Below are 21,466 nucleotides of genomic sequence, written 5' to 3'. Positions count from 1 at the left end.
GGGTTTAGTTGGAACTTTACTTCAGGCTCGCATAAGGATGTGTTACATCTTTGGAGATAAAATTTTGCAGTGCTTGGTGTCAGGGAGAGGATGCCGGCTAGCCGGTTCCCAGCGAGCGAGCAATGAAAAGAAGGGAGGCTTCTCTATGTGCTCTCCACAGCAGCTATCAGACGGGTTGGGGGACCCAATAGGGCCAGTACTCTTTTCTTTTCTTTTTTGTTTTTTAAGATTTTATTTATTTATTTGACAGAGAGAGATGACAAGCAGGCAGAGAGGGAGGCAGAGAGAGAGGAGGAAGCAGGCTCGCCGCTGAGCAGAGAGCCTGATGCGGGGCTCGATCCCAGGACCCTGAGATCATGACCTGAGCCGAAGGCAGTGGCTTAACCCACTGAGCCACCCAGACGTCCCTAGGGCCAGTACTCTTAAGAAAAGCTCATTTAAGCTCAAAGATGATTGACAACATATCTGCAAGGTACTAGACAAATAGCCAAACAATATGCTTTTAAAATCAGGAGTTGGGGGCAGCTCCATCAAATTCACTCTGAGGTTAAGGGAATGAATTACCTTTTACACACACCGCCTGAATTTGCTGTTGCTTTTAGTAATTTTCTCTCTAGATAAAGAAACACGAATTCCTTGGTCTCCCTATATAATCTTAAATATAGATTTAGTTTCCTGTTTCTTGTGTGTTCCATTTATGGAGTTTGGAGATTTAAGCCTAAAAACTAGACATAAGCCTTTTTTTTTAAAGTTACCTATTCCAGAACTGAGTAGTAATAGAGGAGCTTGCAAAGAGATTGGTATGAAAGTGATCTAGTCCCCTTCACTACTACTCCATTCTATCAAGTCCACATAGAAACACAGAAGATCTCACTAGCATGCTTTATTTGGGGGAAGTCTATCAATATTGGTGTTTCAGTTTTTACTCATTTAGAACCCAAAGCAGGTGCTATGGTCTTAAGGTGGCATGTTTAATGACATATGCTTCTGCAGATAAATCTTTTATAACTGCTTAAATCTTTCTATGCATATTCATATGTATGTTTAATATACATTTCTCTGTATGTAATTAATGACTTATTTGGAAATGGTACAGAGAGTAGAATTTAGTTCTAGCTGCATATCTCCTTTGTCCCCCAATGGCACTGGTGGCACACACAGGCAGGCATGTGATTCGAGAGCAACTGTCTAGTAAGTCACTGAAATAAATAGAAGTAGACCAAATTAGTGAGAAAAATTGTTCAGGCAGCACCGGGAAAGGAAAGTCAGTGTCTTTTGTTCTTGCGTTCTTGCTTTGAGGGAAGACATCTTGGGAACTTCCACTGTCCTCCAGCACCTCTTGTTCCCTCCCCCCAACCACAGGTCCTTTGCAGGCAGTTTAGGGACCATATGTTGAGGATGAGAATCCTTACTCTACATACCAGTTGTGTGAACTGAGGTTCAGTCTCTTCGTTCAGAAAAATAAGGTGGGTTGGATTAAATGACTTTGAAGGATTATGGTTCTCCCACCTCCTGTGGGAGTTTCAGCCCTCTGTACAAATACTCCCTCTGTTACAGCCACTCCCCAAAGAGAAGGGTAGGGTGGTAGAGAGGAGGGTCTTGCAAGCAGCTGGGCTATTCTACAAGGTGCTCAAGCTCTTGCCTGGGGCTGTAGCCAACTACACCTCCCTCATGAGGAGGGAGACCCATGTGCTGGGCTGACCCTAGCGATGATAAAGTTAATAACCACAATTAGACCAGAACTCGGCACCAGCCTTTTCTCTTCCATCCACACTCCTGAAACAAAATAAAACACAAGAACCTAGGTTAAAAATGAGCATCAAGGATAACCAGAGGCTCAAGAAGAGGGTGGCAAGCAATCTCCGAATACCGGAGTTCATGTTCATTCAGTATAGAGGATGGGATGCTGTGCAGATACAAGTTCAGGGTAAATCCACCCACCCTCACTGGCCCACTCCAACCTGACTACCTCTCTGAGCCTCTCTTGTGGGAAGAGAGGAGACTGTAAAATGAAGATATGTTCTGGACTGCTAAAGGGCCTTAGTCCTAGCCCCAGGCTTACCCAGTTATCTCTGGCACTGGAAAGAGATTTACTTGACTCCTCTGAAATTTTTACACCCCCTTGTTCTTTGCCATCTACAGAATTGGCTGCCATTTCTAGAATCCTGCTTTCTATCCCAAGGGAAATTTCCCAGATATGGGGACTGGTCTAACCAACTCCATTTGTCACATTTCTGGGATCTCTACCGTGGCCACACTCTTGTGTTAACCAGTCCATGGCTGTGCATTCCTCTCAAGTGTCCTGGGACAAAGAACTACGGTTCTTTGCTACGGTCATTCAAATCCGTATCCTCCTAGATATCTTTTAATAACCTCACAAAGATGTTCCAAAATCACCTAGTGATATGTTGTAGTCACTCTGGTATCAAGCTCTGTGCATTTAGTGGAGTCAGTGGCATAATGTATACAGAAGTACTCTGTGACCAGCAAGGCTCCAAACAAATATAAAGATGGCTTACATTATGAGCAATACAAAGGTATATGCTCAGTTCAAGTTCGTGTACATGTTTGCATATTTGTCACGACGTGCGTTACCTCTCTATTAATACAGCTTTCCTAATGTGCTAGCATTCACTCCATTAGGTAAATATCTTAACTCACCTTTTCTGTTTTGACTTGAAATTGCACAAAACTGATCTTCCTCACTGAACTTTTCCTAGCAATACTAGGTCGGGATTAATTTTTGACTCAGAATTCACAACTTCGTAAGAAAACTCTAAAATCCACCAACCAAAAAAAGAGAGAGAGAGAGAGTCATTGCAAGCTTTGACACTGGCTCTTGGAAAGAGCCCTGAACTACTTTTCCATGCACCCATCTTGGGAAGAGTGGGTTAGGGTTCAAGTACCACATGGGTCATCGAGGAACACAGAAATGTCATTTGATGGCCAAATCACTGGAGGTTAATGCACTTCAGTGTTACTGGCATAGGATACAACCAGCTTGAGAGGCTTTCCCTGTCAGTGGCTCAGGATTGACTTCTTTGACTTTTATGAGTTTGGGGAGACCTGTGGGGGAAGTTCCTAGCTGGAAAGACTTTTTTCTTTGTTTTGTTCTTTTTCTTATTCTTTTGATTTTATTTTTAGGATCTAAACTTTCCTGAGGCAAAATACCTTCTACCCTAAGGAGAAAAAATGTGCTATTTAAATTTGAGCCATGTTTCTAAGGCCCATTGTGGAACTGCTTTCTTGTTCTCAGACAAGTTTGTTGTAGGATGACTTAGAGCAAGACTATATAGAAAACACTTATTTTATTTTTTTTTTATTTTATTTTTTTTTTTTAGAAAACACTTGTTTTAGGGGCGCCTGGGTGGCTCAGTGGGTTAATCCTCTGCCTTCAGGACCCATGATCTCAGGGTCCTGGGATCGAGCCCCGCATCGGGCTCTCTGCTCGGCGGGGGGCCTGCTTCCTCCTCTCTGCTTCCTCTCTGTCTGTGTCTCTGCCTACTTCTGATCTCTGTCTGTCAAGTAAATGAATAAAATCTTAAAAAAAGAAAGAAAGAAAGAAAGAAAGAAAACACTTGTTTTAAAACATTAGTCCACTAAAGGTATTATTTAAGGAATCAAGTTACTTTCAAAAATTTGGATTTAATGTTTGGAAATGTTAAAAGTTTACCTCCCAAGATTTCCCTTGAAATAGTTCCTCCTTAAGGTCAGAAGTACATTAACTAAATTTCCAAAAGAGGGAGGGGGATTGCTTCAGTTTAAATTCATAGTCAATCCATAGGTCAACAAAATCCAAATAGTAAAAGTCAATGCTGATGATGGCCCTGAGCAATTTTCATAATTAGGTTTTCATCATTTGTGACCCGCTAATTGTCCTTCGGGTGGCACGCAGAGGTGCGGTCTTTTAAAGAGTGTGGGGAGAGATCTTAATGGGCTCTGGGTTGCATTGCTCTTGTCTGTTCCATCTGAGAACACCCTCCGTAACTCTGCAAGACTTCTCCCTCATGAGTTGGAACAAAGAGAAATTCCCATGTAGCCCCTCAGACTCAAGTCGCCATGCTTCACACAGTCCTTAGAATATGTCTCTCCTGCCAAATCCTTCTTTAGAAAGATAATCAAACCCAAAGACACTAGGACTTTAGGATGTTAAGTGACTTCCCAAAGGCCACAGAGTAAAAATCCAAAGGGGTCCATATTGGCTTCCTCTGTTTTAGAAGATAGCTCCCTTAGAACTCATCAATTCTAGGACATTGAAGCAGGTTGATGTTTCCTGATTGTTCTGTGAAAGAGGTCTTTCGCTATGAAAGTTAATGTTGAAATGTTTTTCATAAAAGACTCTTTCTTGATTGTATTAACTAGTTTGAAGAAAGGGAGCTGTAATTTCCCAAAAGTTAGACTTCTATACTATCACAATAAAATAAAACGTCTGTGAGCCCAAATGGCTTTCCATTATTAAAGTATTAAGAAAGCACCCTCTTACATAGTTCATCTGTTTTGCTGCTTTGTGACGCTTTGTGTTTTGGCTTATACTCTGCTTAGACATCAATGCTATAGAGTTTCTTCCAGTTTTTCCTCTTTACATTCTGCTTTCTTACCTTCTATTTAAAGTGCTCTTGGGGCACCTGGGTGGCTCAGTTTGTTAAGCATCTGCCTTTGGCTCAGTTCATGACCCCAGGGTCCTGGGGTAGAGCCCTGCATTGAGCTCCTTGCTCAGCAGGGAGTCTTCTTCTCCTACTCGCTCTCCCTCTGTGATCTCTCTCACTCTCTAATCTCTCTCACTCGCTCTCAAATAAATAAAATCTTTATAAAAAATTTAAAAAAAATAAAGTGCTCTTACCTGAGCTTCCTAAAATTTGAGGAAATAGTAACCATTTTTATTAACCATCCATTCATTCGGTCTTTGCCCAGATAATATTACTGGAAGTAATAGTAATCTAATTTTTTTCATTGTTTTACTCTGTGTTCATATTTCATCAAACTGTGTTGATCACATTTTCATCATTTTTTATAGTTAATTACATAGTCTCATTTTGTTAATATAATTTTTCTGAAGAATTCTAAGAATATTTTGGTTCAGGTCTACATGAAGTAAAAATCTGTTATACCATTTTTTGATATACTCATCAGCAGTAGAATTTGTATGAAAAGGAGACTAGAAGCTATGTTATTTCACTGGTGAGGGAGTAGTGAGTGGTTAGACCATGAAACTGAGCCAACAAAGGAGTTATAGGTTATTTATGCCCCCAACTCCTTCTTAAAAGAATTTAAGAAACTTAAATGCTAAAAATATACGACTTTCCTGTTGCGGTTATGCATCATTAAGAGATGGCTGTTTTTGGGGTTTTTTTTTTTTAAGATTTTATTTATTTATTTATTTGACAGATAGAGATCACAAGTAGGCAGAGAGGCAGGCAGAGAGAGAGGAGGGGGGAAGCAGGCTCCCTGCTGAGCAGAGAGCCCGATGTGGGGCTCGATCTTAGGACCCTGAGATCATGACCTGAGCCGAAGGCAGAGGCTTTAACCCACTGAGCCACCCAGGCGCCCCAAGAGATGGCTGTTTTAAGCTTAAATGTTATTGATGGTTTTATGCTGACAGCACAGCTCTATTTATGCTTAAAAAATAGGAAGCTCTAAATAGAGATTGGAAAAATCAGAAAGGTCTTGAAATTGATAGTCACCTATTAAACCCCAACCAGTGTACTTGTTCTATTCAGTGACAGGAAACTTACAAAACTAGTAGTCTGCGGGTCAAAAAGACGAAATGCACACTTGGTTAAATGCTTCACCTTTCAAACGGTTGTTCTACTATATTATAGTTACTCCCTCAGAGCATGGATTCTGAGGAATCCTGATATTCTGAAAACCTAATGCAGGCACTTAAAACTTGCCTTGAGCAAGTCCGTGAAGATATCCTGGCATTAATTCAAAGAGAATCCCCTAAGAATTCCTCTTTCACACCAGTAATACAAACGAAACAGAGACTTGAGTGGTTCTCCAGATCCTTAAGGCAAGCGATAAATTAAAAATTCATTAATCATTTTGATTGAGGCGGAGATATAGTATTTTAGGGAGAATACTTCCAAGTTTAAAAGAAATCCCTTGTGGAGGAAAATGAATAGAGGGTATAGTTCACCAGGAAGAAACCATCCTTTCTTACAGAGCAAAGAAAAGGGGGGGAAGGGGAGGAGAAAGAATTAGGAAGTTCAGATGCACTATATATAGCGTGGAGTCTCAGCTTTCTCTCCTTGGTACAGTTGGGCCACGGGTGCTCTTGGTAATAACACTGAAAGCAGCAGTTTTTAAAGATATACTCAACTTTCCCCGCTCCCAGGATGTGGGATTCTAATGAAACCACCTGTGTAATCCATGTCAGAGATGCTGCAGCCTTTGGAGAGCACCATTTGCTGAAATGTCTAGTGAGAGCTAAAATAAGCCCCTTTGGTGGAAAAAACCCGCTGAGTAGTTGAAATCAGAGCTGCAGAAGGTCACTTGCTATTTTAGAAGCTGCAAGCTGGTCCTCGTTTTATAGCATTACAGTTATAAACAAGGAATTGTCACCTTACTTGTCAGTTTACTTATTCCTCACCGAAATATACACACATAACCTTTTTTTCTACATAGGATTAGGTAATTTGGATGACTTGTTTCCCAACCTCACTTTACTCTGTGGATCAGTACGTATGCAAAATTATTTTTCATGTATTTCTTTAAGCATTACTTCAAAATACTATTTTTACATTGGGCAACAGGACTGATCTTTAAAACTCCACTTACCTTTGTGAACTTTATCACACACATCTCAACCATTTCTAAATGCCTTAAGGAAGGAGTCCCTGCCTACTTGTTAGATTTATTCAGCAGATCACAGTGAAGATTGATGAGGATGTGGGAGGGGTGTGGCAGTCCTGTAAGTCTTGGGGAATAGAGAGCCGGTTCACTTCTGAAATTATTTAGATACAGTCCATTTGGAAATGGAAGACGGAGGTCAGTTCCAGCCCCAGGGTTCTATAACTTTTGCACACACTGTTGAGAATTGCCATCAATTTTATTCTAGATTTCCCTTCGAAAATTTAATTTTTCTCTTCTTAATGCCCACATTGTAAGTGGATTGAAGATTACCCCTAAGAGTTCCAGGGAGGTGTGACAATTTTAATGATATTGTTTGGTTGTTTTTTGTTTTTTGTTTTTTTTAATCAAAAATGGTTAAGTATATTTGCTTTATATCACTTATTTTCTAAGCCTCTTTATTGGGGTATGATTGGCATACAAAAAGCTATGCATACCATTAAATATACAACTGAGTGAGTTTGGAGATAAGTGCAATCTGTTAGCTACAATCTGTGCCATAAACGTATCCCTGTATCAATTACTTAAAAATCTTCTGGGATTATGCTTTCACTTGAATTGGATGTTGTGTCTTATAAAGTTACTTGATATATGGAGTTGCAAATTTTGCCAGTCAGTTATAAGTCTTGTGTTCCAACAAGCCTTTCTTCAAGAAGAGTATCAGGGTCAAAGTCCAAAAACAAAACATCAATTTTATTGGGGCAGAGGGGCGTAGAGAGAAAGCAAGAACAAGAAGTTGCTTGTGAAATGAACAAACAGAAAACAAGGCTCATAGACTTGACATTAGCCTGTAATTACACACCCAGTTATTCCTCGCAGCATCAGTGTTTGTGTTTTACCTCATCGTGATTGAAAAGAAATGACTAGACGGAGCATCTAAGATTGTTTTTCTCATTCCTTGACATCACTTTATTAGCTATCAAAGCAGCTCGTGTGAACTGGACGAACCTGCGTCTCACTGAACATATATATACTGAGCCTTAACTCCTGAGAAAATGTATCTGTGTCTTTATATCCACTTTAGAAACCTCCAGCCTCATCCCTGATCTCAGGAAGAGCAAGGTAGAGTTCATGGACCTTGTCCCTGAAGGCGGGAGACCTTCCCCTCTGTCAGCCATCCGGGCCATATCCCCTTGGAAGCCCTTATCCCAGCTCGGGGCGGTGGGCTCCCGCTTGGACCTCTGTCACCCGGGGCCCAGGCTGGTTAAAGAATCAGACAGAAAGTAGGCTCCGACCAGCAAGTGCAGTCCCAGCCCGGGAAACGGATGAAGGTGTGCGATTGCCCGGAGAGATTCCGTGTGCTCTGCTCCTTTCCCTCAGTCTCTTTGTCCGGACTGCTCATGCGGTCGGTCCCTGGAGAGGACTACGTTTACTCTCACCCTTTCTCTTTCTCCAGGCAAGGGCTCTGGAAAGTTCCTTTGGCTCCTAGCGGGAACGTCGCCTCCTGTGTTCTTTGTCGCTCCCTTTGTCCCTTCTTCTGAAATCCTTCTCCCTTTGCACAACCGCAGACTCTCCGCCGGGCAGAGCATCTCCTCTGATGGCCGCGTGTCTTTCTAATGGACAGCAGGAGCCCTCGGGCCTGCTCCCTGGGGCAGGGTCTAGTTCACCCTGCGGTGTGGTGACCTCGAGGGGCCCACCTGGGTCCTGCGCGCGGCTCACCTTTGCCGGGAGCGCACGGAGCAGGGCTGCGCTGTGCCTTCGCCCCGCGGATATTCCTGGCTCTTACGTCAGATTTACCTTTGATTTCTCACCAAGACGGTGTGAGAGTAATGGTGCGCGCTCCATGTTTGACCTCAAAACAGCTGGGAGTGCTTAGGCTTTAAGATCCTCTAGCGTGGGGCGGTGTAAGCTTTCTCGTAGGTCCTTTGTGAACTAAAGCAGAGAATGGAAGACGAGTGAGCGGAGGGAGGGGCGGAGGGACGGCCGTTCTCAGCATCGCCGTTACCAACTCAGCACTGCTTGAGTACCTCCCACATTGAATGCTCTGTCTCCTGTCCCGCTCTCTCTCGCTGCCACACCCGCGGGTCCCGTGCACCCCGCTTCGGAACTGTCCTGGAGCCAGAGCCTCCTGCTCTCTTGCTTGACTTCTCACCATGGCCTGATTAATCTGGGTACTCCCTCATGCCCCTGCCTCTTCTTTGCCATGGCCAAGGTCACCTTCATAAAAGAAAAACTCCAGCGGGTCGCTCTCCTGCTCCACAGCTTCCACTGGCTCCCAGTTGCCTTAACACAAGAAGCCCACATTCTTCAGGCTCACTCCGCTCGTGGGTGCTGGTTTCCATCCCAGCCTCGTCTCTCCCATCTGTGCACGTGCTCTCTGCTGCGCGCTACAGAGCTCTTGCCAGGAAAGACATACCTGATTCCAAATCCCCATTTGCTGGCTCTGTAAAAATGGCTCTAGAGGTACTCAGTCTCTCTCTTGGTAAAAGGGAAATTGGTGGTAAGAGGTAAGGCTTATAAGGAGCAGAAATTATCTATCTCCTAATAGCTTTCTGTCTGGGCCTTTGTAAGGGCAGCCCCTCTCCCTGAGGTGTGTGCCTTTCTCTTCTCCCCATGACAAACCTGCTCAGACCCAGACCAACAGGCACCTTCTCTACGGCTATGTTTCTGCCTCCCCCAGACTGAGTCGGAGACATTCTCCTTCGGGCTCCCAGAACAACTCAAGGGCATTTACTATATTATGATATGATATGTCATGATGTATGATACTGTAAGACCCCTTAAAAAAGACAATGTCCTATTTTAAAAGATCTGTACCTTAACCTGGTCTAAAATAGCTTTTCAAAAAATATCTCTTGAATGAGCGTGTGGAGGCACTCTGCTCGGCTCCGCAGTGCGGTTCTTGAAAAGCACACACACACACACAACCTCGAAAGGTCTGGAACAGACCGATCGGCACAAATAACCACAATCCAAGTTTAAGTGGAACAGGGCTCTTTGGACATGGAATCACGCGTAACAGCAGCCGACCCCTCCACCTGAGAACACAGGGAAGCGGGGGTGGACATCTGAGCATGCGTGTGGATTTTACTTCCGGCTTTGTTTAACCCGTCCATGTATTTATTATGCCCACCTCTTCTTATTCCCCATAGGACCCCAAGCTTTGGTGGCAGAAGGCTAGAGAGTTTTTAAACCTTGGCCAGTATTTCCCAGGAGATGGCATAAAGGGACAGATAAAGAGTTCTCCATAATGCAATTTTGAGTGGCAGTTGCAGTTTTGCTTATAAACCCTGAAGCCTGTAAATTACTGACAAATCAGCATATCTTTGAAGATGAAGGCAGACTACAGCAAGAAGATAAAGGTTTGAAAACTAGAAAGCCATAAAAACCCTTATGTTTTCATCATATTCTTAGGAATAGATTTTTTTTTTTAGATTCTAAATAATTAGACTGCCCAAGTGAAATTGAAAAATGATGAACCATGACATACCAATCTATTTTAATATGATGTATAAAGTAATTCCTGCCCTTTTTTTTTTATAACATCGGAGGATATTCAATAAAATTTTGAATATAGGATTTTTTTAAAGAAAGGATTTTAGGATATGATAAGCAATGGGAGTCTAGAAATTCATTCAGTTCAACTGCAGAGAATAACTGTAATCATAATTTAGCGTTTTGTAGCATCTTCTACATCTAGCACTTAATGGTTCTGATTGGAAAACTAAGAAATACTGAAATATCTTCCTCCAGTGGTACTGATTGTGAAATTAAATCTCCCTGTTTTGTGTCCATTGGAGTCCTCACATAGCTTCCCTGATGATAAATACTATAGAGTGTCCTAATAATGACCAGTGTGGCCAGCATTTACTCAGTGTTTATAGTATACCAGGCAATGGGCTATACAAGGTTTTTTATTTGGAGAGCTCACTGGAAGCACAAGCGTACATGTCTTTATTCTCTACATCACCAAAACTCAATATATTTCACGCCACGTGTCCCAGAAGCTTAGCGAGATAAAAAGAAGGAGCCTCAGCACCACTCTGGGAGTTATCCTGGAGGAATGAAATATGGCCATTTAGAAAGAACAGAAATTGCATCTGAAATTGCATAACCTGAGACAATAGAAAAATTCTATTCCTGTGTGAGCCAAGAACAGTTATTAGGTGGAAAAAAGATTTGGTCATCTTCATTCTACTCACCCCACTTATATAGAATCCCTGGGTACTTGGGTTCCCGAGGTCTCATGCTATTCCTATGTTCAAATAGCTGAGGGGATTTTGAAGGAACCTCCTACCAGCTCTGTCTAGCTCTAGGAGACGTGTTGCAGGTTTTTGAGGAGATCTGTTATGTCTGGTTGTATTGTTCAACTGCCATACCTCCAAACCCAGAATGTTCGGTATTTAAGATACAATACCAGATACAGCTCATTTGAGATGAATAGCCCCAAAAGACTTCTTTTGTTTGTTCCTACTTTTTTATGAATGTAATCATCTTCTCATTTTTAAAAAAAAAATTTCCTCTTATGAAAAATTAGAAAAGAGAATATAATCGTCACCATGGCCCAACTTCAATAATTATCACCTCATGAGTCAATACTGTTTCATTTATATTCCTTCTGCCATTATTTATCATGTAAGATATTTATATGGTTCCAAAGTCCAATCTACAAAAGTAATATCAGAGCATCTAGCCTCTACCTTGTCCTTCTACTCTCTTCTCTTTTCTCAACAGAGAACTTAGCTTTTTAGATTATTGTTTTATCTTCTCTTTAAAAACATAAGCCAATAAAGTTATATTTAAATTCCCCCTTTCTGGGCACCTGGGTGGCTCAGTGGGTTAAAGCCTCTGCCTTCAGCTCAGGTCATGATCTCAGGGTCCTGGGATCGAGGCCTGCATCGGGCTCTCTGCTCTCCGGGGAGCCTGCTTCCCCACCCCCCTCTGCCTGCCTCTCTGCTTACTTGTGATCTCTATCAAACAAATAAATAAAAAAATAAATAAATTCCCCCTTTCTGAGATAAACAATGGGAGTCTGGTGATTTTCAAAATATTTTTAAAGTCTTTGGAGTGAAATGTCAACCGTGTTACTGGTATTCTAGGCCAAAAAGCAGGAAACATGGTCATTTGTATTTATTTTAAAAAGAATTATTTGGGGACGCCTGGGTGGCTCAGTTGGTTAGGCGGCTGCCTTCGGCTCAGGTCATGATCCCAGCGTCCTGGGATCGAGTCCCACATCGGGCTCCTTACTTGGCGGGGAGCCTGCTTCTCCCTCTGCCTCTGCTGCCACTCTGCCTGCCTGTGCTCGCTCTCTCTCTCTCTCTCTCTCTCTCTGGCAAATAAATAAATAAAATAAAATAAATAATGATAATAATTATTATTTGAACACTTCACAACTTGTAAAGCCCCGGGTTTGTGACCCAAAAGCGGGGAGGGAGTAAAAGACTAGAAATTGAGGGATGCCTGGGTGACTCAGTCAGTTAAGTATCTGCTTTTGGCTCAGGCCATGACCTGAGGGCCCTGGGATCAAGCCCCGCATTGGGCTTCCTTGCTTCTCACTCTCCCTCTGTCTACTGCTCCCCCGCTTGTACTTTCTCACTGTGTTCTCTCTCTCAATAAATAAAATCTTAAAAAAAAAAAAAAAGACAATAGTTAGGAGATACATAGACAGATAGTAGGGTTAAAGACACTCATACAATTGGAGTATCTCCAAAGGGATTCCTGTAGGAAACAGTAACAGCTAGTTTCTTTGCAGAGCGGGAACTTACAGACCCTCTAACTGATCTTCCTTCTCACAGATCGAATCGCACAGAACATCATCAAGTCCCACCTGGAGACGTGTCAGTACACCATGGAGGAGCTACACCAGCTGGCGTGGCAGACCCACACCTATGAAGAAATTAAAGCCTATCAGAGCAAGGTACTCTAGGAAATCATGTGACCGTTTTTCTTGGGATTTCTCGATTTCTGGCTTTCTCGAACCTCAGCATTACCAACAATTAGGGCCGGATAATTCTCTGTGTAGGGACTGTCCCGCACGCTGGCGGATGCTTAGCGTCATCCCTGGTCTCTGCCCACCAGGTACCGTAGCAGTCCCTCACCCCGTCGTGGCAATCAGCTGCCTCCAGATGTCGCCAGATGTTCCCTGGGAACCCAGACCACCCCAATTAAAGAACACTGCCCTATTCGAGGGACCAGGGAGACTGTGCCCACATCAGATGACCTTAAGACCTCTCATCGTGGCTTCCCGGGGCCAGGAAAGGAAGAGAAACAATTAAGAAATTGTAGCAGTAGTAATAGTTGCAAATTTACACTACAAAGATATGCCATAAAGCATCCTAAATGTTTTTTCTTGCCCTGCATGTTAAAAAGGACCAAAGAAAAAAAAGGACAACTCACCTCATGTTATAATTATATATTTTTTTTATTATTATTACTTTGTATCCACCAGAGAAGTTTTTAAGAGAAGGAATTTGCTATTGTTATATAGTCACATCACTTTTCTTTGGGATGGAGATCTACAATTACAAGATCTACCAGTAAATGAAATTTTAAATAAAATACATAAATGGGTCTATATCTAAATATATGAGGGTCGCCTGGCTTGGTCAATCAGTAGAGCATGCTTGATTTCAGGATCGTGATCTTGAGCTCGGGATTGTGATCTTGATCTCAGGATTGTGACTTCGAGTCCCACATCAGGTGCAGAGATGACTTAAAATCTAAAAAAAATATGTATAAGTCAATAAATATATGATTATAACATTGATTTTTCTCCATTGGCATAATTAAATATTATCCCTTTTATATAAATAAGACAAAACCATAGGTATTGTTATGATCAATAAAAAGCAGAATTCACACACTTGGATTTATGTATCCTGTTCCAAGGAAGATAATGCAAGGGTCAAAAAATACATTTCACAGATTCTAAATTACTTAAGAGAGTGAGTTGATGGTTTGAGGTCTTTCCCTGTGAAATTCTTTTTATAGCAAACAGCACTCTCCGTAAGTTCTGGAAAAAGAACACAATGTAAAAATCTTACAAGTTCAGTGTTCAGTGTTCCTTAGGTGCCCACGAACATGACCAGATAGAAGCCTGGGAACGAGATCACTGCTCCTCAGTGTGAGAGTCTTTTTTCTCCCAGAACGGACTAAGAGCCCGAGTTTGTTTAGGGGAAGAGGAGGGGAAAAGAGCAAAGAAACTAAACATCGATCTTTACACCTGAGTGCAATGCTTCCATTATTTTCGTCTCAGTACATTAATCGTGTATCAAGGTTTGAACAGATCAGAACAATATGTCAGAAAATATTGTCATTTTCTACCTCTTTCAAAGGAATTGGGTACATCCTGGCCTTGGGCCCCCCCGTGAGAGGGGAGCACCAGGAGGGAAACCCTGACTATGCCACTGACTCTCCATGTTGCTCATTCCGTGGTTCTCTCTTGAAGTCCAGGGAAGCGCTGTGGCAGCAGTGCGCCATCCAGATCACTCACGCCATCCAGTACGTGGTGGAGTTCGCGAAGCGGATCACGGGCTTCATGGAGCTCTGTCAGAACGATCAGATTCTACTTCTCAAGTCAGGTAGGCCGGGAGGAGAAGCATGGGGGGCCTGTTGGCGACCAGGATGCGGTCACTTTGGTCAACTTGGCTCAGTGTTGGTTCTGGAAAACCTTCCTTCCAGGGTGTAGTTCATATTTACCACCCACACGGTCGGCCAACTCCCAGAGGAGACTCCCGGTAATGAAAATGCCCTGATACTCGTTCCGTTCCCCTTTGAAGTCAGATACAATTTTGCTTATTGAAAGTGGAGCTATTAATTGCGGAGGTTGAGATTCCCCAGCCTGACAGGCCAAGCAAGTCATGAACGTGTCAAGGCGGCTGAACTGCTGAGCTGGCTCTCAGACGCGCCACTTGCCTTCTGTCAGGGTGGGAAGAGACATCCAGGCTAGCAGTGCGTTGCCTCTGTGGTCACTCCTCGTCATTTTAATGAGGATAGCCTGCAGCCAGTCTACACCCGGAGAAACCCCCCGAGCTCTAATCTCCCGTCCCCTGCTCTCATACCTGCTCTCTGACTCGCACAGTCACCTAGGAACGTCTGCGTGCGACAGACTTCCCAGATGCTGTTACCCAAACAGGAAACAAATTTGCCTTCTTGACCCCCACCCCCCCTTTCAAAATAGAAAATAGGAACCATCATGGTGTTTGTTAACCTTCCTGGACCTGGGCTGTAGTAATGATTATATATGTGTGTGTGTGTCATAACATACTTTACGTATGTTCATGTTTGCTCACGACATCTCACTTAGTCTGGGGACATTGGTATTAATTCCCTCTTAGAGGAGGAGGGGAAGATTCAGAGAAATGAAGGGCTGCGTTCAATGTCACAAAGCCAGTGTATGGCCAAGCTGACCAGATAGAGTAGTTATAAGTTGCTGCCACTGCTTTACCACATGATTGAAGATGGTACAAACCTTGTCTCGAACATGAGTTTGATTGATCAGTTATCTATTGCTGGGTACAAATGACCCTGAAACCTATAGGTCATTTGACCGTCATCACTGATTTTGCTCCCAAAGCTACCATGTGAGCGGGTCTCAGCTAGCTAGGGACAGCTTGTTTCTTACTCCATGTGGGGTTCACTGAGGCAAGCGACTTGACTGAGGACAGGAGGATCCCCTCACTTGGCTGCCAGTGTGGACTGGTTGAGTCCAGAATTCGGCCAAGGCTCTGGACTGCAGTCCCCAGTTCCTATGCACGCACGTCAGCCTCTCCACAGCGCGCCTGGACTTTCTCGCAGCACGCTCGCTAGTTTCAGAGGCTGGCACTCCGAACGCCCAAGGCCAAAGTGCATAACATTTTTCTGGCTTAGCTGGGTTATTTCCACCTCACCCTGTTAGTCAGGGCAGCCATGACCGTGCACCTGGACTCAAGGATAGGAGACATGAATCCTCCTTCTTGATGGGGGAGTGGTAAGGCCCTTGAAAAGCATGTGGGATGGAAGATATTTTTGTGACTCTCTTTGAAAAAAAAAAAAAAATCTGCCACATTTGATATGTGACCTTGAGCTAGCCTCTTGAGATGGCAGTTTCCTCATTTGCAAAATAAAGAGATGGAGTAGAAATAATGAATTCCAAACTTCCAGTTGCACTGGCAGCATTGAGGAGCTCGCTGCCTGTTCTGAGTCGTGGGCGTCATCTGAAGTCTTTGAGAAGGGAACCCAGGTTACTGCATTTCTAAGTCTCAGGTATAACGAGCCCATAGACTGATCCTGGAGAACCACTCTACCATGTGACCTTCTAACATCTCTGCCTGCTGTAAAAAACGTTGACTCTAGTATAAAGGGCAGACAGAGAACTTAACCTCCTTAAGTCTCCCGTAACTCACCCCTAAAAAAAGGGGGGGACTAAAAAAGCTCACCTGAAATGGTATTGTAAGGATCAAATAAAATAACAGATGTCAGGGGCCAAGGAACGTGCCTTCCCCCTTATAGATACTCAATAAATGGTACCTATTGTTTTTTGTCAGAAAAACCACTGTTTTGGGGGGGTTTTGTTTTGTTTTTAAAGTTGTTATTTGACAGTGACATTTTAACCTCCTTTAAGGTCTATCTGGGCCAGTGACAGCCCAGAGAGGGATCACAAGCAGGGTAGGTGGCAGGCAGAGGCAGAGGGAGAAGCAGACCCCAGGCACCCCAGAAAAAACACTGTTTTAAGATTTACAAATCCCCTTCTATGTGTAAGCCCCTTTGCTGGGTGACATATAAGGGAGAAAGCAGCAGACCAAAGAAAGTAAGACACAGACATAAATATTCAGGGGCAAGTAAGAAAGGCACCACAGATACCCTGGGGAAACCAGGGGCTTAGCCGATTCTCCTGTACGGTGGTTCCTCAGAATGTCCATAAATGTTCAGAGGGCAAAACAAAGGCAGCAAACTAGTTCATTCAACAAATATTTAGAGGCGCCTGGGGGGCTCAGTCAGTTAAGTGTCTGACTCCTGGTTTCCGCTCAGGTCACGATCTCATGGGTCATGGGATGGAGTTGCGTGCAGGGCTCCGCATTGAGCAGCGAGTCTGCCTGAAGTTTCTCTCCCTCTGCCCCTCCCCCCACCCGCATATGCTCTACCTCTCTCAAATAAAGAAAACTTTACAGACATAATAAAAACAAGTAGTTAGCAAGCCCCTACTAGGTGCCAGGAACTTTTTTAGGTCCTGGAGATGTAATAGTGAATAAAGTAACCACAACCCCGTCATGTCTGCAGACACAGGTCCTGCCCTCTCTGGGCCAACCGTGAAGTCAGAGAAACGCTAGTATCAAGGCTGAACAAGTTCCTTCATGTTGAGGCTTCCCCAGCCTTTGACCTGTGAATGCTGATTGTAACTTGGAAGGGAGATCATATTCAGCATTTTGCCAAAACTCATTTGACCAAGAAAACCTCCTTTCAAAGACATCAGACGTCCGTGGTGCCCTCCAGAAACACCCTGAAGGGGCCCCTATGTAAAGTCGTCCTGTGCTGAAACCTAACACGGACAGGGGGCACATGTGGCCCCTGCGGAGCTTCTGCAAAAGGGAACAGGTTGGACTTGCCTGTTGCAAACCTCCTTGTGGATCCAGGAGTTGGAACCACCTGTAATATTATTCAATTAAAAAAAGAAAAAAAAAAGGCAAGAGAGAAGGAAGGAAGGAGAAAGAAGAAAGAAAAGAAAAATTATGCTTCCCCAAAACCATATTGTTGCTGCTTTCCATTTTAACCTCCTTTAAGGTCTATTTTATCTTTAATTCCTCACACAAGCATGAAGAGAGCTATTTTTTTTTGTTTTGTTTTGTTTTACTCGGGAAGAGATCCTGAGGTATTTCTGAATGGGTGCAGCTATGTGTCTACGTGTATGTGTGTGTGTTTTCGAGATTCTTTTGGAAGTCCCCGGCCTTTATAATAATAACTTCTTTATTATTGCACGTATACACATATTTCCTTTATTTTTTTATTCATAGGTTGCTTGGAAGTGGTTTTAGTGAGAATGTGCCGTGCCTTCAACCCATTAAACAACACTGTCCTGTTTGAAGGAAAATACGGAGGAATGCAGATGTTCAAGGCCTTAGGTGAGTTTACCTTTGACGGTGACACAATTTTCTTAGCTGCCGTCAGTTTCTCCACTGAGAAGTTGGTAAATGAAATGCCCTGATTCTTGAATTTGAACTAGCATCTCACTTGACAGGGGCTGGACCAGTGTTATCTAGGATCTTAGAGTTGTGCATCCTAATATGAAAGGTGGGAGAGAACCACAGCCCCCTTTGAGATCAACCACACCTCCTTCAGAAATCAATGGAGACCGGTTCCGAAAGAACTGAGAGACATTCTAGATTATTCTTTGTAAGATCAACTTATTTTGCCTTCTAGCTTACTGCCTCACAAAGTACATTAGGTAGACCACTGGTGGTCCATGGGTGAGTGATCTCTTAGTGTCTTCTGTAAATGCATAATCGTTAGTTAAGATATTTAACGAAAAGAGCTCCTTCACTTGCTTCTTTCCCATAGCACTGAGTTTCTCCCTGTTAATCCATGATGTTCTGGTGGGAGCACAGGAAGAGTGGGTGCCACCCTGCTTTCCCATGATCCCCAGACCTTTCCTGTGGGGGGGCACACACACAGGCAGTCTTTGAAAGTGCTGGGTATCATTCACATCGGCATCGGTCGAGCAGATAAGAACGCTAGCGAAGATGGGCCGATGCCAGGAAAGGTTTTAACGATTGGCAGTGCCATTTGTTCCATACGTGGCCCCTGGACATCACAGAGGCCAGTGCCCTTTCACCTTCTGTGCTGTCAGTTGATAGGGCGGCGAATGGCAAGTCCGTCTGGCTGGCATTGTTGGCCTTCTGCCGCTGATACACATCCATGTCCTCTACAAGGCTAGATTTTCAAGAAAGGAGGAAAAGCCTTGGCAGGCAACTTGGGTATATTTCCAGCCTCATAAAATAAACATTTACCAAGGATCAGTGTAGGGACGAAGCATTCTTTTGCCAAAATTCACCATTGCTAAGCAACTGACCTACAAGGGATCCGTGAGAAGGTAAAAATAAATGAATGCCTGCCCCTCAGTAAGATTTTCAGGGAAGTTACCCACTTGAAAGCTACCTCCTCTTCGTTCTATAAGAAGTTTAGACATCTCAGTTTGAGGTCTCTGAGCATTCTATGCTGCCAGGTTCCGGGGCCACTAAGACCGATAGCCCTTATGCCTTATGAGTAATGTTTTTGGTTTTCTGTGTATGTTCTCTCTCTACTGAAGGATCCCCAAAATCACTTATTTAAATATTTTTAGATGGAACTAATTTCAGACTTCCAAGATTATTTTTAGTTTCTCTAGTCCCAGTTGAATATTACAGTGGGCACATACCATCCCATCAGCCCCTCATGGGTGTAACGTTAATTTTCAGTGCTTGATTGAGATGCTGCCCAATTTCCTCATTCTGTAATTACTAGGAACTTGGAAAAATTTTTGCCGAGTGTGCAAATCCCTGAATACCGTCTGGATTATGGGGCTTTCCTTACTATTGCCCCATTCCATTCAATTATTCTCATTTAACTGGCCTTCTTTTATAGGTTCCGATGACCTAGTGAATGAAGCATTTGACTTTGCAAAGAATTTGTGTTCCTTGCAGCTGACTGAGGAGGAGATTGCTTTGTTCTCATCTGCTGTTCTGATATCTCCAGGTAAGGAGGTCTGAGGTCTTGTCTTAAAAAAAAAAAAAAAAAAAAAAAAAATTCTGTCTTTAACATGAATTATATCTACCCAAGCCTATGTACTCAGGAGAAATTTAAATTTCCTTAAGCAAGCTTGTGATATTTTTGGACACTTCAAAAGAAAGTAGCCTTAAATTAATTAAAATGAGCCATTTTACCCCACAAGCAAGAGAAGGGTGTGTGGTAAGGCTCACTCCAGATTTAGATAAGCGAAAGCATTCCTTAACAGATTAATGAGGGCGGATGGTGGCCTGAGTTACAGCTAAGTTCTATTTCGATTGTAAGAATAAAGGAGGTTGAAAACAAATGTCCATCAAGGTGAGACTTAGTAGAAATATATTTAAATGAAAGATCCAGCATGAGGACAAAAGGAAATAAAATGTACAACCTTCTCTTTAAACACCTGCTTTGTTGGCTCTTCCACCAAGATTACCAATATGAGGGGCTTTGAAAAGCCCCAATATGAGGACAGCAGAGGGAAAAATGATTCCCACTAAAGACTGGGAAAGGGAGAATCTCCAATGTGGACGCAGACATTCCCATAGAGGGATGTGTCATCACTTCTCTCTGTGACCTTAAATACTTGATTCCCCCCCCCCCGAGCTTTAGTCTCCTCATCTATAAAGTAATAAGTGTGGACTTCATTATACTAAGATCGTGGGGCGCCTGGGTGGTTCAGTCAGTTACGTGTCTGACTCTTGATTTCAGTTCAGGTCATGATGTCAGGGTCATGAGATCGAGCCCCGTGTCAGGCTCACACTCCACTTGCTCAGAGTCTGCTTATGATTCTCTCCCTCTCCCTCTGCCCCTTCCCTACCCAGCGTGCTCTGTCTCTCTCAAATAAATAAATAAATAAATCTTAGGAAAAAAATGAAGATCGTGTCTAGCTCTAAAATGCAATAACATATCAAAATTTTCAAAGAAGATAAGGTGTAATGTTTATAGCTCCAGTAGAACTCTAGCAACTGAAATGCTGTAAATATGTGGCAGCTTGAGAATGTCTAGAATCCTAGTAAGTACATGGCTCCTTCTTCAACCAGAATGAACTCAGAGTCACTCAGCTGTCTGCTCAGTTAGATTTTGGGTGAAAGGATACCAGTGTCATTTACAGTTCTCCGCTAATAATTTTCATGGCCACGAGACTCATTCTTTCTGTAAAATTCATCCTAGGGACTAGAGCTCTTCTTATTCCCTTACATAGTTTTCAGTGGGACTGGAAGAAATTAATCTTACCCATGATTGCACACACTGACATGTCATTCCAGCTGTATCTACCAATAACACCAGTCTCTACACTTTTTATTTGATCTTATCAGGGAGAGAGAGTGAGCAGAGGGAGAGAGAGAATCCTAAGCAGGCTCCATGCTGGGCACTGAGCCTGGAGTGGGACTTGATCTCAAGACTCTGAGATCATGACCTGAGCTGAAATCAAGAGTCCTACACTTAACCAACTGAGCCATCCAGGTGCCTCTTAGCCTCTACGTTTTTTTATCAGTGAGGCTTTATCTATTTATTGTTAAATTTTATGAAGACTTTTCAATTTGCCTCTCTTTTTTATTTAACCATGCTATCAAAAATAGAAATTATCACTTGGCATGTTATTACTAACAGTTTCTTCTGTGGCTCTGTCTACAATCAAGTTTTTCCTTTAGGCCTTTTTTTGTTTTGTTTTTTGTTTTGTTTTAAACCCTCCAAAGTTTCTCAGGCCTGGAAGCACAAAGATAAATGGGAGAAGTGACAAGAACTAGTTATTTCTGATAGCAACCACATGCCAGATAACTTTCCTCCTACCATTTTCTCATCGCATTTGACAGTTTTCTTGGAATATAGTTAAATAGAAGACTCGTTCTAAGCCTGTGGGTCTAGGATGAGGGAGGAGATTGCACTCTGCTTCCCACTTGCTCAAAGGAAGCTTTGCAAAATACACTGTGTTTATTAGGGA

General features: G+C 43.0%; 1 protein-coding gene across 1 annotated transcript in view; it reads left to right on the top strand.

Annotated features, from left to right (window-relative positions):
• The window catches only part of RORB (RAR related orphan receptor B), a 190,411-nt gene that overhangs the window by 152,406 nt on the left and 16,539 nt on the right, over positions 1-21,466 (top strand). Inside the window, exons 5-8 of the mRNA XM_032308223.1 lie at positions 12,585-12,706; positions 14,237-14,369; positions 17,778-17,885; positions 19,384-19,494. Of these exons, the coding sequence (XP_032164114.1) occupies positions 12,585-12,706; positions 14,237-14,369; positions 17,778-17,885; positions 19,384-19,494 (474 nt within the window). The remainder of the gene's footprint in view (positions 1-12,584; positions 12,707-14,236; positions 14,370-17,777; positions 17,886-19,383; positions 19,495-21,466) is intronic.

This window comes from Mustela erminea, chromosome 12 (genome assembly GCF_009829155.1).
Source record: "Mustela erminea isolate mMusErm1 chromosome 12, mMusErm1.Pri, whole genome shotgun sequence".
NCBI classification, from domain to species: domain Eukaryota; kingdom Metazoa; phylum Chordata; class Mammalia; order Carnivora; family Mustelidae; genus Mustela; species Mustela erminea.
This window is presented reverse-complemented; position numbering and strand designations above follow the sequence as displayed.